Source organism: Rosa chinensis, chromosome 2, assembly GCF_002994745.2.
Source record: "Rosa chinensis cultivar Old Blush chromosome 2, RchiOBHm-V2, whole genome shotgun sequence".
NCBI lineage: Eukaryota > Viridiplantae > Streptophyta > Magnoliopsida > Rosales > Rosaceae > Rosa > Rosa chinensis.
In genome coordinates this window covers 27670983-27685746 of record NC_037089.1, presented here as the reverse complement: position 1 = coordinate 27685746, position 14764 = coordinate 27670983, and the positions used below count along the sequence as shown (strand labels likewise).

The following is a 14764-nucleotide window of genomic DNA, read 5'->3' as shown; positions in this document are numbered from 1 at the left end:
GAACGTATAGACATATTTACATTGTCTAATTTGTTACATCATTGAGGGAATAAAAAATGGAAATTTCCCACCTCTGCAATCGAAATGTTAGGTTTGGCGCTTAGGCTAGTCATTTCTCATTCACACAACGGAAATAGTTCATTCTGTTGTTAGAACTTGCAAGCATAACAAATAATTGAAGTCAAATTTTCCTGTTTTGGGGGGAATGAATGGCATTTTGGAGCCATCGCTCCAAATTTTAGTACTCACTTACACAACAGCACATTAAAAACCATTGTATGGTGATTTACAAGTATACTCCTACAACGGAATTAACTAAACTGTTGTCCAATTTAATGGCATCTAGGATACAATTTGGAGCCAAATTTGACTCAATGGGAGGAGGGAAATATGCCGGTCTTTTTTTTTTTTTTTAATTCAGACAACAGATAACCTTTCTTTCTGTTGTGCCATCACCTCCTAACTACAAGTTTTAGAATTTCAGCATCTTTATACAACGAAGATTTATTAAATGTGTTGTATGATTCAATTGTCGTCAACAGACAACAGATGATTTGTTCTCCATTGTGTGATCACCGTTGTGTGATGTAGTTTTTGGTGTAGTGAATAGATCTTTTTCTTCTCCTCTGTATCACCCCAGAAGAATGAAGAGCATAACTGATGAATGTCATCACACAAACTCTTCGATAATAAGTAACAATTCATAGCATATAACGGCATGGTTTGAGCTACAGCTTTGATAAGAATTTCTTTACTTGCAGAGCTCAGTGTCTTCGACTTCCAACCTACCAACTTCTTTGTAAGCTTCTTCTTTATATAAGCAAAGATATCTGTTTTTTATTTACCCACTCTAAGAGGGAGGCCCAAGTACCTATCATGCTCCTCCACACATTTGACTTCCAAGATTATAGCAAGCCTCTGTTGAATAGCGTCCGGCACATTCCTGCTAAATACCACGCTGCTTTTCTGAAAATTTATCTACAGTCCTGAGGCCAACTCATAACACTTTAAAATGTTTCTCACCTACAAGCATTCTGCAGTAGTAGCGGCACCAAACAGGAAATGGTCATCAGCGAAGAATAAGTGATGAAGTGTGGTCACTTGCGGACACATCTTCAAGCCAACCATACTGCCATCAGTAATCGATTTAGTAATCAAGGCCGAAAGGCCCTCAGGACAAAGAATGTAAAGGTAGGGTGAGAGAGGATCGCCCTGCCTAGTACCTCTTGTTGGAATAATTTGAGATGTTGCCTCACCATTTATCAGCACTGCATAGCTAACTGAGATTACACATGTCATTATCATATCAATCTATTTTGTCACAAAACCCAGCCTAGTTAGCATAACATGCAAAAACCTCCATTCAAGATGATCATACGCCTTGCTAATGTCTACTTTCAATGAAAAGAAACCCTCCTCCTGATGTCTCAACTTGTGCATAAAATGTGCAACTTCCGTAGCAACTAAGGTATTGTCTGAAATAAGCCTTCTTGGCACATAAGCACTTTGCAAAGGGGAGACGATGTCAGGCAGCCATTTCTTCAACCTATTCGCAATCACTTTGGAACAAATTCTGTAGATGACATTACAAAGTGCTATGGGTCTAAAGTGCGTGGCATCAGTAGGGTTTTGTAGCTTAGGAATAAGACACAAATGTGTGAAATTAGATTTTGACCATTCCTCATCTTTTTCTAAAAAATTCCAAATATCCATACAAACATCCATACCAACAATATGCCAATACTTCTGGAAGAAGAAGGGGGACATACCGTCTGGTCCCAGACTCTTTAAGGGATACATTTGGAAGAGTGCAGACTTTATTTCTTCATTCATGTACGGTAGAAGTAGTGCTTCATTCATATCCGCTGTAACCTTTGGAGAAGTTGCAGAAATAATCACATCTATTGCTTCATCATTCGTGCCCTCAGTGGTAAAAATTTCCTGGTAATAATTCAACAGTAATCCCTTAACTTTGTCAGGCTCAATCTGCCAAACACCATCAGCATCCTGTAATCCCCGAATTGTGTTTCGACTGCGCCGATTTGTAGCATTTCGGTGGAAGAAGACTGAATTACGATCTCCATCCTTAAGCCATAAGGCCCTTGACTGCTGCCTCCAATATTTTTCTTGCTGCGCCAATAACTGACTGTGCCTAACATAGAGTAATCATTGTTCTTGGTAGTGATTTGAGGAGTACGACATTCTCATGAAGTCATTTATCTTTTCTTGGATCACTCATAACTCCATCTTCTCCTTATCAAACTCAGTTGTATGCCATTGCAAAAGCTGATCCCCCATATACTGTATTTTTTGCCCTAGCTGCTGCAGTGCATTACTAGTTAAAGGCCGTGACCCATTTTGCTGGATGATTGCTGCACACTGATCACTACCATGCCACATTTCTTCAAATCAAAACCATTTCACCCTCTTTTTGAAATGAGGTCTCTCCTCCCTTACTTCTACCAGCAGTGGAGAATGGACAGATTCAGAAGGATGTAACGTAATAACTCTACTATGAGGAAACTTGTTTCTCCATGTTATGGATTGAAAACCACGATTAAGTCTCTCCTTCGTGTGTTTGCTGGACCATGTGTATCTGTTGCCTACGAAACCCATGTCAATCAATCCATTTGTTTGTCGAAACTTCAACATTGGCGCAGCAGCCCTAAGAATTCCCCCTGACTTATCAGCATTAGACATGATTTCGTTGAAATCACCTACCATGAGCCACAGTAGCAATCATCCTTCAGCAGCTAGCTAGGGCTTCAATCAAATTTCAAGTTTTGTCCCTGTCTGATTATGCAGCAACACCATATATTCCCGTAAAGCGCCGTAACGGAGCAGAACCTGGTTTTTCACATATCTTTGCATCGATGTGGTTGGGTGAGTCACTTCGCAAATCGACGTGAATATCAGAGCTCCATGTAGAGCAACACCTTGTGAGTCTTGTTCTTAAGGGAAACACAAGTTGTCCTTGAAACCTAGGCGCGAAGTCAGTGTATTAATGACATTCTTCTGCACCAATGTTTTAGCAAGGAAGATCAGGCATGGTCTTTTGGCTTGAACTAGGTCAATTAGAGCTCGTTGGGTTTCGCGGTTAACTACTTCTCAATAGTTCCAGACAAGAATGTTGCCCTGCAACATCGCTGCCGGATTTATTGACACGATGGGGAGACCGTCCTTTGATGCGGCGTACACGGCTTAGGTGACCGCGCTTAGGGTTTTTTGCGAGCCAAAATAATCAATATAATATCTTTTGGAGCTTAGGTGACAGCGCTTTTGTCCTTTCTTGTTTTAAATGTCCTAATGTTATTAAAATGCCTTGGACAGTAAGTGTTGAAATTTCTTTTTTTGGGGAACCATTTACAATATTCTATTGCTTGGTGGGTGAACTAGTTAAAGCGAAGGACCTTAAGAAGTATTCTTTCTGAAATGTTAAAAAGAAAGCTACTTCATCTCTTTCTTGGAAAGGCATTCTGATTCCAGACATTTACTTATAGATGACATTAGATGGTCTTTCACTCTATTGGCAATGGTTTAGCTACTAATTTTTGGCTTTGTTTCTTTCCCTATCAATTTTCATGATGATACACAAAAACTAAATATTAATAGAATCAAAGTTTTATTTGTCTAATTTTAGGAAGATTAGTTCCCATTCCGGCGACCGAAAATTCTATTGGGGGGCAATAGACTTCTATTGGGAGGCAATAGACTATTAGGGCTATAGGCGTCTATTGGGGGGCAAAAGACTATCGGGGCAATAGAGGGCAATAAAGGTCTATTGGGAGGCAATAGATGTCTATTGAGGGCAAAAAAACTTTTCCGGTGAGGTTTTCAGCAAATTCAGGTGGGTGGCGGCCGGTAACCGGATTCCGGCGAAAGTTGGCCGGATTCCTGTAACGGGACTCCGGTGAAGTCTCCTATTGTTTCTATCTCTTCCACTCTCTCTCTCTCTCTCTCTCTCTCTCTCTCTCTCTCTCTCTCTTTCAAAGGGGTGAGGGTAAAATGGTATTAAAAAAATAAAAAAAAAATCTTAATGGGGTATTAGAGAAGACCTCCTTAGAATGTTTTGGGTAAGAGGGAATTAAAAAAACTTAATGGGGTAAGTGGGAAAAAAATCTTTAAAAATGGAGTAAATAGACAAAAACCCTATTTATATATATATATATATATATATATATATTTTGTTCTTTTGAGAATGTTTAGTTTCTAATTGAAAACTCCAAGAAAGTTAAGAATGTTTAGTTTCTAATTGAGAGAAAGTGGTGCATAATTTGATTTTGATGGGAGCCAACGGCAATAAACTGAAATTTCAGTGACTTATTGCCGGAAATACATTTAGGCAGAAATGGCGGGTCACCAGAGATCAGCAATTGTCACCCTCGGAGGCTGTTGAGTAGCATTGCAAGAGACTTGCGAATGTGGTTGGGTTGAAGGTGGGAAGGAGAGGTGCATATTTGGATTTGATGTTGTGAAAAACATAAATGCATGTATCAAATCGGGACGTCCGAATAAAACTAACTTGGGGTAATAATTCTCTGTCACCAAAGTAAAACATTCTTCCCAACAAATAAAATTTTGCCATAAATTTTGAAGTCAAATTCTGACAATAGCTCCATATTAGTTCTTGCAACATGGTGTTAGTGAGTAGTCGGCAGGTTGGTGCCTTCTCTTTTAGCTTTTTCTATAGCCAAAAACTTTTGCCTCTGAAGTCTGGGGATAGACAATTAAAAAGAAAATAAGACTTGGGAGTCTAGCATTGAATAATGAATACTATGTATACAAAAGAGTGGGCTGCAATATTGTTGTCTAATCTCGGACGAGTGCATCAGCATCAGCATCAGCTTTAAGAAAAGGTGAATAAGTTCGATTCATATCAAGTGTGTAGAAGGTTTAACAAGCTACCATTCAAATTCTATGATAAAGTTCTACATCAATTTCCTGATAAGCAAAAACATGTTCTGGTCAACCTTAAACTTTGCACAGCTGGTGGGATCAGCTCTCAGCCTCATCTGTAGCCCACCAAAAGAAACAAATACCTCCCTGAAACCGAGAAGAATGGAATGTTAGTTAGATAACCACAAAGCCATTAAATGTATCTAGGAGAAATCATTTGTATTGGTGCACAATAGGAACATATCAGAGATCAAATGTATCTGAATTCTGGATCTATATACAATGTCTAGGAACACGAGTACCACTTGCATAGAGAGTTGGCTAACAAGAAATCCGTGCGAGAAGAATGAATCCCTAACCGGATACAGGTATACTTAAATGAGCTAAATAGACATGATTGTAACAGCCTGGGTGTGAGTGCGAGTCCATTTTCAGAGTTATGAGTTCAACACACAAGTAGAAAGTTACAAGAAAATATAATTTGAGCAGTATGAAACATACACTAAGGGTGGTGACTTTGAGCCTCCATCTGAAGGTTCTGATCTCATGTGATCCATTTTATACAGCAAACCATGCATGATATATTCAAACTTGTCTGCGAGAGACTTCTGTTCAACCTGCCAAAAGGTATAATATATTCAGTCACTAGATAAATATGAGTTCCAGAAATTTAAGAGAAACAAAAACACAACATCGAGGCGACAGAAAAGATGCAAAAACACATGATACAGCATAGCCTTAGTCTTATTTGTCATCATTATACAATAATTACGATGTTGGGGTATTAGTCATTCAAGGAAGAGCGCTAATCAAAATATGAATGTGTGCCTGAAATGTTCTCCCCTCTTTACAGCAGGTAGTTTTCTCATTGTTATAGTGTTAAAATTTAAAAGAGATAGTCATGCAGAGCGAGAGCAATACATATGAATGTCCAATCAATATCCAGGGACCATGAGCTCTGCAGCAGCCCATCTTAAATTTCACGGGCACTTTATTTCTCTTTACCTACTTTGAATCACCGACTATATAAGATATGACAGCAGTGAAGCATTTGAAAAGTCTAAGCACTGACTAGTCAAAGATCCTTACAGTTAGCATTTCTGTAACAGGTTACCCAACTTAAGGAATATGGGTGGTAACTCTATACATTTATTTCTAATTCCCTCAGCATAAGCGCATTACTGTTTTATCAATTGGTGAAGTTAGTTATCTAATCATGCATTGGAACTCCTTTCCTCAAGCTCTTTCACGTACCTAAATGTCGAACCAACCAGCCCATAAGGATCCAATATAATAATACACACTTTGAAGTTATTTTTGTTCTTCGGGGTTGGATGAAAATCCCAGTAATTAATCGACATACTAATATACATAGTTAGGATCATACCGTAATAAGTCTTTCCAAAAGAAACATGGGACACTTTACATCAATGATTAGTGAAATACCTGTGCCTGGTTCGTAACAGGTGCTCCACTGTAGTTAAGTGTGGGAGACAGCACCATCAAAAATTTATCCTTCTCATGCATAGGGTATATCTCCGAATTCACATCCAGGTGCAGCAAAGCACCATGCTTCTCACTCCGTGCTACAATTCTGGAAACTAAATAACCAAATAATGAAGATGTCAACAAACCACCCAGATAGTACTGAGTACTTTTCAAGGTTAATTATAAACAGCAAGGCCTTATTCGAACTACGACTACCATAAACCCCTTGAAACAATTTATTTAAGAAGGAAACTTTGCTTAGCTTCTTTGCTTATAAACTGCGATCCTAAGCCCCTTTCACAGATCAAGATTAAATGAAACAGCCCGGAAACGAAGATAGACAATGCTTTAGATACAAACCTTTATCAAACTTTTTACCATCCGGGTCCAGCTTCTCGATGACAAAAGTATCATCAAACAAGAAACTCAGCATTCTTACTCAACTTGAGATCAGAGCTACACCTACACACAAATAACACAACAAAAACAGAGAGAGATATATAAGAGTGAAGGAAAAAAAAAATAGAATTCCTTGCAAACTTGATATTGAAAATTACATTTTAATTCATCCAAACACAGCCCAACAGAACGAACCAAAACCCTAGTTAAAACCCCAAAACAAAGCGTCTCACTTTAAAACAAGAAAAGACTCTTCCTTTCCTTGCGTCTCGTTTGGAATTTGGATTTCTCTTATGCTAATCGACCAGAGATGAATCAAAACCAGAAGAAAGAGGCAGAGAGAGAGAGAGAGAGAGAGAGAGAGAGAGGAGAGCTTACTGGTTTCACTCTCTGGGAGGCCGTAGCGTCTTTTTCAAAATTGACCTTTTGGTCACTCACAGTCTCACCTAGGGATTTATAAGCAAGGCCCCAACCCAAACAAAAACGCACCGTTTCTTTAGCGTTGTTTTTTTTTCTTCCCTAAAACGGTGCGTTTTGGCGGTCCATTAGGACGTCGACTCAACCTCTTTTATCATTTGCACTTCTCAAAAAAAAAACTCCGACTATAACCTTTGCCGTCTTTTGGCGCCTCTTCACTGAACCCCAGTCTCTCTCTCTCTCCGGCGAAAAGCCATGTTGCGAAGGTAAAACTCACACTCTTTCTCTTCCTCAAAATTCCATCACACAATCTCCGATCACTCTCACCGACGCTTCTTTTTTTTTTCTTTTTTTTTTTCTCAGGTCCATTCTCGAAATTTCGTCGCGTCGGGCCGTTCGGAGGATCCAAAGTCAGGTATGTAAATTTTTCATCGTCAGATTTCTCTATGAATTCGTTCACATTCGAAATTTGCAGCAACTTTTAGTTGAGACTGTGAATTTTTTGTTGATATGAAGTGGCGGTTCAAAATTTGCAGCACGTTCCTAGGTTTTTGAGAAAGGAGTTCTCCGCCGCGGTCCAGAAGAATCCGGCGGCGGCTCAGCCCGGCGGTCCGGGCAAGCCACCGGAGAAGTCTGGCGGTTCAAACGCTTTTATATTTGGAAGTCTTGTTGTTGGTGGAGGGGCTGCTTTGGCTTACGGAGCTGGCTATCTGGACCCGATTCTCGGCCGGAAGAAGCAGCCGGAACCGGAAGTTGAAGTGATTGTCAGTGAGGATGTAGGTGTGGAAGAGAATGTGCCGCGTGTGGAGGAAGAGAGTAGCAAACTGAGCTTTGCTCCTGAGGTTTCTGAGGAGAAGAGTGATGCACAGTCAGAGGATGTTGCCAAGTTTGAAGGTTCGGGTGAAAGTGAAGGTGAAAGTGAGTCGAAGGTGGAGGATAAATCTGTGGTCAGTGATGTAACAGCTGAGAAGGATTTGGGGGAGGTTTCGCAAAATGCAAATGTTGGAGTATCATCTGAAGAGAATGTAGATGATAAAAGTGTAGGGGAGAAAACTAGTGAGGTGCCCAAGGAGGAGGTTGAAACTGCACCGGTGTTTACCGAGACTGATCAGCAAGAGAATGAGATTAAAGCATTGGCACCTCAACAGGAAATCATAGAAGACAAGGCACAGGTAGTCCTCATTTTGGTTGCTTTTAATTATTACTAATAGTTTATCATCTTATCAAACTTGTTGGATCAATGCATAATAGTTATTGTGACAAGCTTGGTGTAGTTCAAAATCAAAAGAAGCTTACTTTGAATGGACTTTATATGAAGTTGCGTTTGGCGAAACTTTGTTACAGGATGCAATAGTTAATGTTGAAGAACCACCGAGTTCTTTGCTCAGTGAATATAATCTGAAGGATGAGGCTGATGGAGGCAGTGAGACTAATATTAGTACACAAGGCAGTAATGAATACAATCCACTTCCTAAAGAAAAAGAGGTAGTTATCAGCATTTCTTTCTAGTTTTTGCAATGCTGAATAAGGATGACCAATGGTACTTGCTAAATTTTATTGCTCTTAATTTTAGGCCTTAATTGGTGCTATTGAAGGGTTGGATGATGCTTACATATCCAAAGATGGAAAGTTAGTTCTTGACTTCTTGCAAGCAATTCATGCTGCTGAAAAAAGGCAAGCTGAGTTAGATGCTCGTGTTTCTTCTGAAGAAAAGAGAGCATTAAAGGTTTGAAATATCTTTATAAGAATTTAGTAATCACTTAGATTATCTTATTGAGCATTAAAGGTTTCAAATTTTACATCTTAACAAGAATTTGGTATTCACTTGCTTCAAAATGATTCTATTGATAATTGTAGAGAGCTCTGTATGGTTCATAAATATAATCTTCTTGCTCACTGTAGGAGAAATATGAAAAGAAACTGAAGGATGCTGGCATTAGGGAAATGATGCTTGCAGAAGAGGCAGCAATGCTAGACAAGGTTAATGAGCTCTCCCTGTCTCTTTAGTTTTCTCCATTTTATTTTCAATGGACTATCTTCATGTGGCTGGTTTATTATGAATGGGAGCTTTGACTGAGTAGAAAATTAGTATAAAGTGTGTGGGCACTTGTTTGTTATTAACAGTTGTTCCTAAGCACACATATATATATATATATGAGAGAGAGAGAGAGAGAAGGAGAGGTTTTTTGAACCCCTTCTCAATGTCTTTGGTTTTTATCAATGAAGAGGTTTAACAATCATGATTGTAGGACAATACAAAGGAATCAAGAATGTATAGAGTGCTATAAGACTTCATACAAGAGTAGATGTGACTTTGCCTATGTCAGGTTACTTGTTTTACTAATCATCCCATGTTTTCACTAGCACAAGGGAATCATTGCTACTCACATTTGGGCTAAAGTCCCATATTTATCTTGCCATTCTCATTTGCAAAAAAAAAGATACCTGCTTCGTTTGGACAAATGTTTTTCACTTCTTTGAATAAAGTCTATCTGACATTCTAAAGAATTGAGTTTGAAGACTAGTAATGTAAAACATGAGAAGAAGTGGAAATAGATGATCTGCTTATGAACTTGTTCTGGCATCTGACTATTTAATGTCACATAATATTTTTTCCCCACACCCCAGATTTAGTTGATCCCTTACTATCCTACAAATTGCTTGTATTTACTTCAAATTTATAGGTATTATTTGTACCTTTGCTTTTCAGAGGAAAACTTGTAGATTTTTTTTTTTTTCAGGAATTAAAGAGAGAAAGAGCAAAAGCAGTTGCTGCACTCAAGTCACTTCAAGAAAAACTTGAAGAGAAATATAAGACAGAACTTGAGCAGGAGGTGCACAATACTTTGATGCTTGATCCTGTCACATTTCTCTTTCCCATATATTTATCTCTCTATGGGGCATCAGCACATGGTGACTGGATAAATTAAAGTTTATAATTTTAAGTAATTTCAGGAAAACGAAGCAGAAATGAAGTTAAAAAAGGTTGAGGAATTAGCAAAAGCTGAACTGGCTGCCGCAATTGCAAGTGAGAAGGCATCCCAGATTGAGAAAATGACAGAAGCAAATCTTCATGTAAGTCACCTTAGAAGAGATAAACGGTATTTAAGTTTGAACGTATGTTTATTGTGATCTCATTTGTTGTTTTAAATAAAACCTTAATGAAGGTTCAATTCATGAAGATGGAGGAGATTATTTGAAACCAGAAAATTAATTAAAATGCTTCTTAGTAACCCCTGTTACAATTGCTTCACAGAGTATAGCTCAGTAAATTGAATTCACTCCACACCTAAGCTATGCGTTTAAAGTAGAACTGTACAAACAACTTGAAACGAACCTCATCTGTGCTGAAAGAGCACAAAATAATTACTAATGAAGACTTGCTACGTGGCCCATATTTGATCCATTATGAGGTTAAGGATTGTAGGCTTCAATTGTATACAGTTTGGAATTTGGACATAATCACTAAGTAGAACTGCTTAAAAGATCTATTTTGTTTGGCGTATACATATGTCAGCAATCATTTCTGTCATAGGTGATTAACGAATTTACATGTTATGAAAGCTGATGGTATTTAGTTTCTTCTTTTGTAGATAAATGCCTTGTGTGTTGCATTCTATGCAAGATCTGCAGAAGCTCGTCAGACTCACTCTGCTCACAAGCTTGCTTTGGTGGGTAATTTCTTTACTTTATTATTCTTACATCTATCCACTTTCAATCTCCTCAATTATTTTCCCAAACTTGCAACTTACATCCTATCAATTTTATGTTTTGTGTCTTGCAGGGGGCACTTGCACTGGAAGATGCACTTTCCAAAGGGTTACCAATCCACACAGAAATAGAGGCTTTGGACACTTATCTTGAAGGCATTGATAAAAATTCAATTTTGGATTTGGTCCTATCATCACTTCCTGAGGAAACACGGAGGAGTGGCACAGATACCTTGTTGCAATTGAATCAGAAGGCTAGTTATCTTCTTACTTCTTCCTTAGATGTTTGCTGGTTGTTACTCTTATAATTAACCGTGAACATTATCAGCCTTCTGTGAGCTTTTGTCTGCATTGTTAAACTTGGCCTCATTGTAGATTAACGAATAGCAAAGGCATAGTTGATATCCCTCTTATATAGTTGAGGGGAGGACTAATTACTTCCTACAGATTTTGATTGCACACGTGATTAGTAATTCATGGATGTATAATAGCTGTTAAAGGTAGGCTCATATGGTCCTCATAAGTTATGTGAGTTTAAAGCAACAGGCTAGAGATTCATAACATATTTCATGGTACTACTGCATGTGAGATGGCTGATTAGCTTCATCTTATTTAGATGTATACTCATTTCTTTGTTTATTAGCAAGGCTTGTGAGGCCGTTGCTCATTTTGAAAACGTTACTTCAGGATCAATATTCCAACTTCTTGTGTGGACATGGATCTTTTTGTTATTTGCATTTAATAGTTTTTCCATGATGACTAAAATGCACCACTTATGCTCTCGAATTTGAAAACATTCTTTCTTCTTTTTTCCCTTTGTCCTGGACAGACTCAAGCCTTGTTTTTTTATCTCTCTCTTTGTCTCTGTTGCTGTCACATGTGTATCTTTTGGTTGTGGCAAAATGTAAAAACATGATGAATATCTTCATTAAGGAAGTATTAATTCTAAATATTCTCCATTTCGTTTTATTAGGTTGACCCACTTTTATCTTAGCTTCTTGCTTATGCTTCATTTATGAGTTTAGTGTTCTTAAATATTCTCAATTCAAATCTGGTTTATCATTGTTGTCCAATGTGATCGAGATACTAGCATGGCATTAACTTAGTACAGTGCTCCAAGTTCTGTATACTGAAAGTCCTAGTTAGTATGTCTAATATCAGTGCTGTACTTGCTAAACTCCATTCAATTGTCTTGCAGTTTGATGCCTTAAAAGGGACAGTACGACACTTCAGCCTAATCCCTCCTGGTGGTGGCGGCATTCTGGCTCACTCTTTAGCACGGATAGCATCCTGGTTGAAGGTATGTAGATATGAGGTCTGATTTCCTTTCTATTCACTTTTGAACTCAACTTGTTCGAGTGTTCACCATACTTGCCTTTGGATTTTGTTTAGGTGAAGGAAGTAGATCAATCTGGAGATGGGATTGAGTCTATCATCAATAAAGTGGAGTGCTACCTCGCTGAAGGAAAATTAGTCGAAGCAGCAGAGGCACTAGAAGAAGGTGTCAAGGGCACCCAAGCCGCAGAAATTGTGGGTGATTGGGTGAAGCGTGCTAGGAATAGGGCTATCACGGAGCAAGCTCTGACACTTCTCGAATCGTATGCCACATCCATTAGCGTCACATAAAGTCCCATTTTTTTGGTAAGAATACTGGGTCTACATATTGTATCGGGAGTAATGCTCCGAGTGTATCGGGAGTAACATTTTGAGATTGTAATTTTTTGACATAACATTGTAGCTTCCAGTGATTTAGTTCTCATTGAAGCAAACAGATCATCTAGTTCAATCTGTTACAGGAATGAAGAGTGAAAATGAACCTCTTTTCTGTCAAAAATGCTGACAGCAATTGCTATTCCTTCTTGCCTACTGGCCACTGACATTTTCCCTTTCCCAACCTTCTATTTGTTTTTATATGAGGTGAAATTTACACTCTCTATTTTACAATTCACACTCCATATTTCTTTTCTTAGTATCTTATCATCACATTTTTGTAATTCACACTACAAAATGACTAAATTTAAGATACTACAAAAATAAACATGAAGTGTGAATTGTAAAATAGATAGTACGAATTTCACTTCCCTACTTTTTGGACTAATATTTGGGCGCAGAACATAAATCATCATTCTACTGTGAGACAGACCCACATTTCAGTATTTTATTTGAGGACTGTTTTTTTTTTTTAGACAAATATATATTTAACCTAAATTAAGTTCAAAATATTTCTACAAATTAGTGTAAAATAAGATTGTATTTATCAACATAAAAAAATTCATTACAATATAACTAAATCAAGGACCAAAATAGGCTTAAAGCTAGGGGTCACCCACGGCTTATTTTATTTAAAGAAACTAGGAGGTCACCCACGCGCTTATTTTATTTAAAGAAACATAATACAACTAAAACAATTAAAACAACACACTTAAGAAATGAGAACTACTCAAGGCCGAACTGCTCTTTGATTGTATAAATTGATCAATTAGATCTTTGAGTTTGTCATGGCACTCGCTGTTGGAGAGGAAAGATCTCACATTGGAAAAGTGATAAATAAAATATAACTTATAAGTGGGTGATCTCACCCAATTGTACCGAGGCCTTTTGTGATTAAAACCCAACACCTATCGGGTGGTTAAGTTGGGACAGTATTGGTACAATGGTGGGCCACGGGCCACGATTGTCGCTGTTTAAATGGTATCAGAGTGGGTCTCTCTCCAATTGCTTCGTCATCATGGACCTGGACATGGATTCATTCATTAATTGATTCACCAATCTCCTCTCCAATCATGGACCTAGTTTGGGTTCATTAAATTGGCCATCGGAAGTTTCCGATTGGATTATTGCCAAGTGTCTGATGTGGGCCTTGGATTGTTATGTGATTGGTCAAGTCTCTAATGTGGGACTTGTGACCCGATTTCCAATGTGGAATCGGGTTTGTCAATTAATTCCACGTGCATACCTAGAGCTAGGTTGCACGTGAGGGGGCGTGTTGGAGAGGAAAGATCTCACATTGAAAAAGTGATAAATAAAATATATATAACTTATAAGTGGGTGGATCTCACCCAATTGTACCGAGACCTTTTGTGATTAAAACCCAACACCTATCGGGTGGTTAAGTTGGGACAGTATCGGTACAATGGTGGGCCACGGGCCACGCTTGTCGCTGTTTAACACCCGCTACTCCTAATTTGAGTGTAACAATCCAAGAAAACATCTAAGTCCATTAAAATTCGATTCATATCCTCAGCATCATGTAGAGATTCATACTCATCTTCTTCATTCCTTATAGTACAACTTTCCAGCACATCACGTGAGAATACGTACTTTCTTTGATGGACGTTCATCTTCGACAATCACGTTTGCGCAAAATTATGCAATTCTTCATTATCCTGCCAAGAAAATCTAACTACCATGCTCGAGCAGTCCTTTTTATAATAGCAAATTGAGCTTGGAGAACCCCAAAATCTCTCTCCATATCCTTGCGATATTTTTCTTGTTTACTAGCAAAATACTTGAGATTTCTAGTTTGAAGCTGAGATATAGATTTCACAAGCGTACCCCATGGGAGACATCTGTAAGATAGTATGTGATTGTATGTATCTTACGATTGAGGAAACAGTTTAACAGTAGGACCACGTTCTTCAACAAGCTCATCAAACAAATTAATGAGAACAATAGTTGGATGGTGGAAATGACCATCAAATTGTTCTCGCCAACCATTGAGACTATTTTTCCAATCCCAATGCATATAATCTAATGAACCAAGCATGCCGTGAAAGTCATGAGACTCACATTTGCAGATGAGCCGGTAAATGTCCTCTTGTATTGGTTTTCTAAGAAATTCTACTCCGTAGATG

The 14764-nt window shown here is 38.3% G+C and overlaps 2 protein-coding genes across 4 annotated transcripts; one reads left to right on the top strand and one right to left on the bottom strand.

Moving 5' to 3' along the window:
* The first annotated feature begins 3944 nt into the window (after window positions 1–3944).
* Window positions 3945–12771, top strand: LOC112187803 (MICOS complex subunit MIC60). 2 transcript variants are annotated; one of them, XM_040514790.1, is made up of 13 exons: window positions 3945–3958; window positions 7430–7466; window positions 7564–7615; window positions 7737–8372; window positions 8545–8685; window positions 8774–8926; window positions 9103–9180; window positions 9942–10034; window positions 10156–10275; window positions 10794–10871; window positions 10985–11164; window positions 12109–12210; window positions 12303–12771. In XM_040514790.1, exons 2-13 carry the CDS (start codon window positions 7456–7458, stop codon window positions 12534–12536), a joined length of 1878 nt encoding a protein of 625 aa, XP_040370724.1. In that variant the 5' UTR covers window positions 3945–3958; window positions 7430–7455; the 3' UTR covers window positions 12537–12771. The 2 variants fall into 2 exon arrangements, with proteins under 2 accessions (XP_040370724.1, XP_024182515.1); XM_024326747.2 differs by lacking the exon at window positions 3945–3958 and having other exon boundaries at window positions 7330–7466.
* Window positions 4728–7243, bottom strand: LOC112187804 (DNA-directed RNA polymerases II, IV and V subunit 8B). Of its 2 annotated transcripts, none has more exons than XM_024326748.2 (5): window positions 7162–7243; window positions 6745–6846; window positions 6343–6497; window positions 5398–5513; window positions 4728–5043 (listed from the first exon to the last, which is right to left on the bottom strand). In XM_024326748.2, exons 2-5 carry the CDS (start codon window positions 6815–6817, stop codon window positions 4929–4931), a joined length of 459 nt encoding a protein of 152 aa, XP_024182516.1. In that variant the 5' UTR covers window positions 6818–6846; window positions 7162–7243; the 3' UTR covers window positions 4728–4928. The 2 variants fall into 2 exon arrangements, with proteins under 2 accessions (XP_024182516.1, XP_024182518.1); XM_024326750.2 differs by lacking the exon at window positions 7162–7243 and adding an exon at window positions 7017–7155.
* Window positions 12772–14764: the final 1993 nt, after the last annotated feature.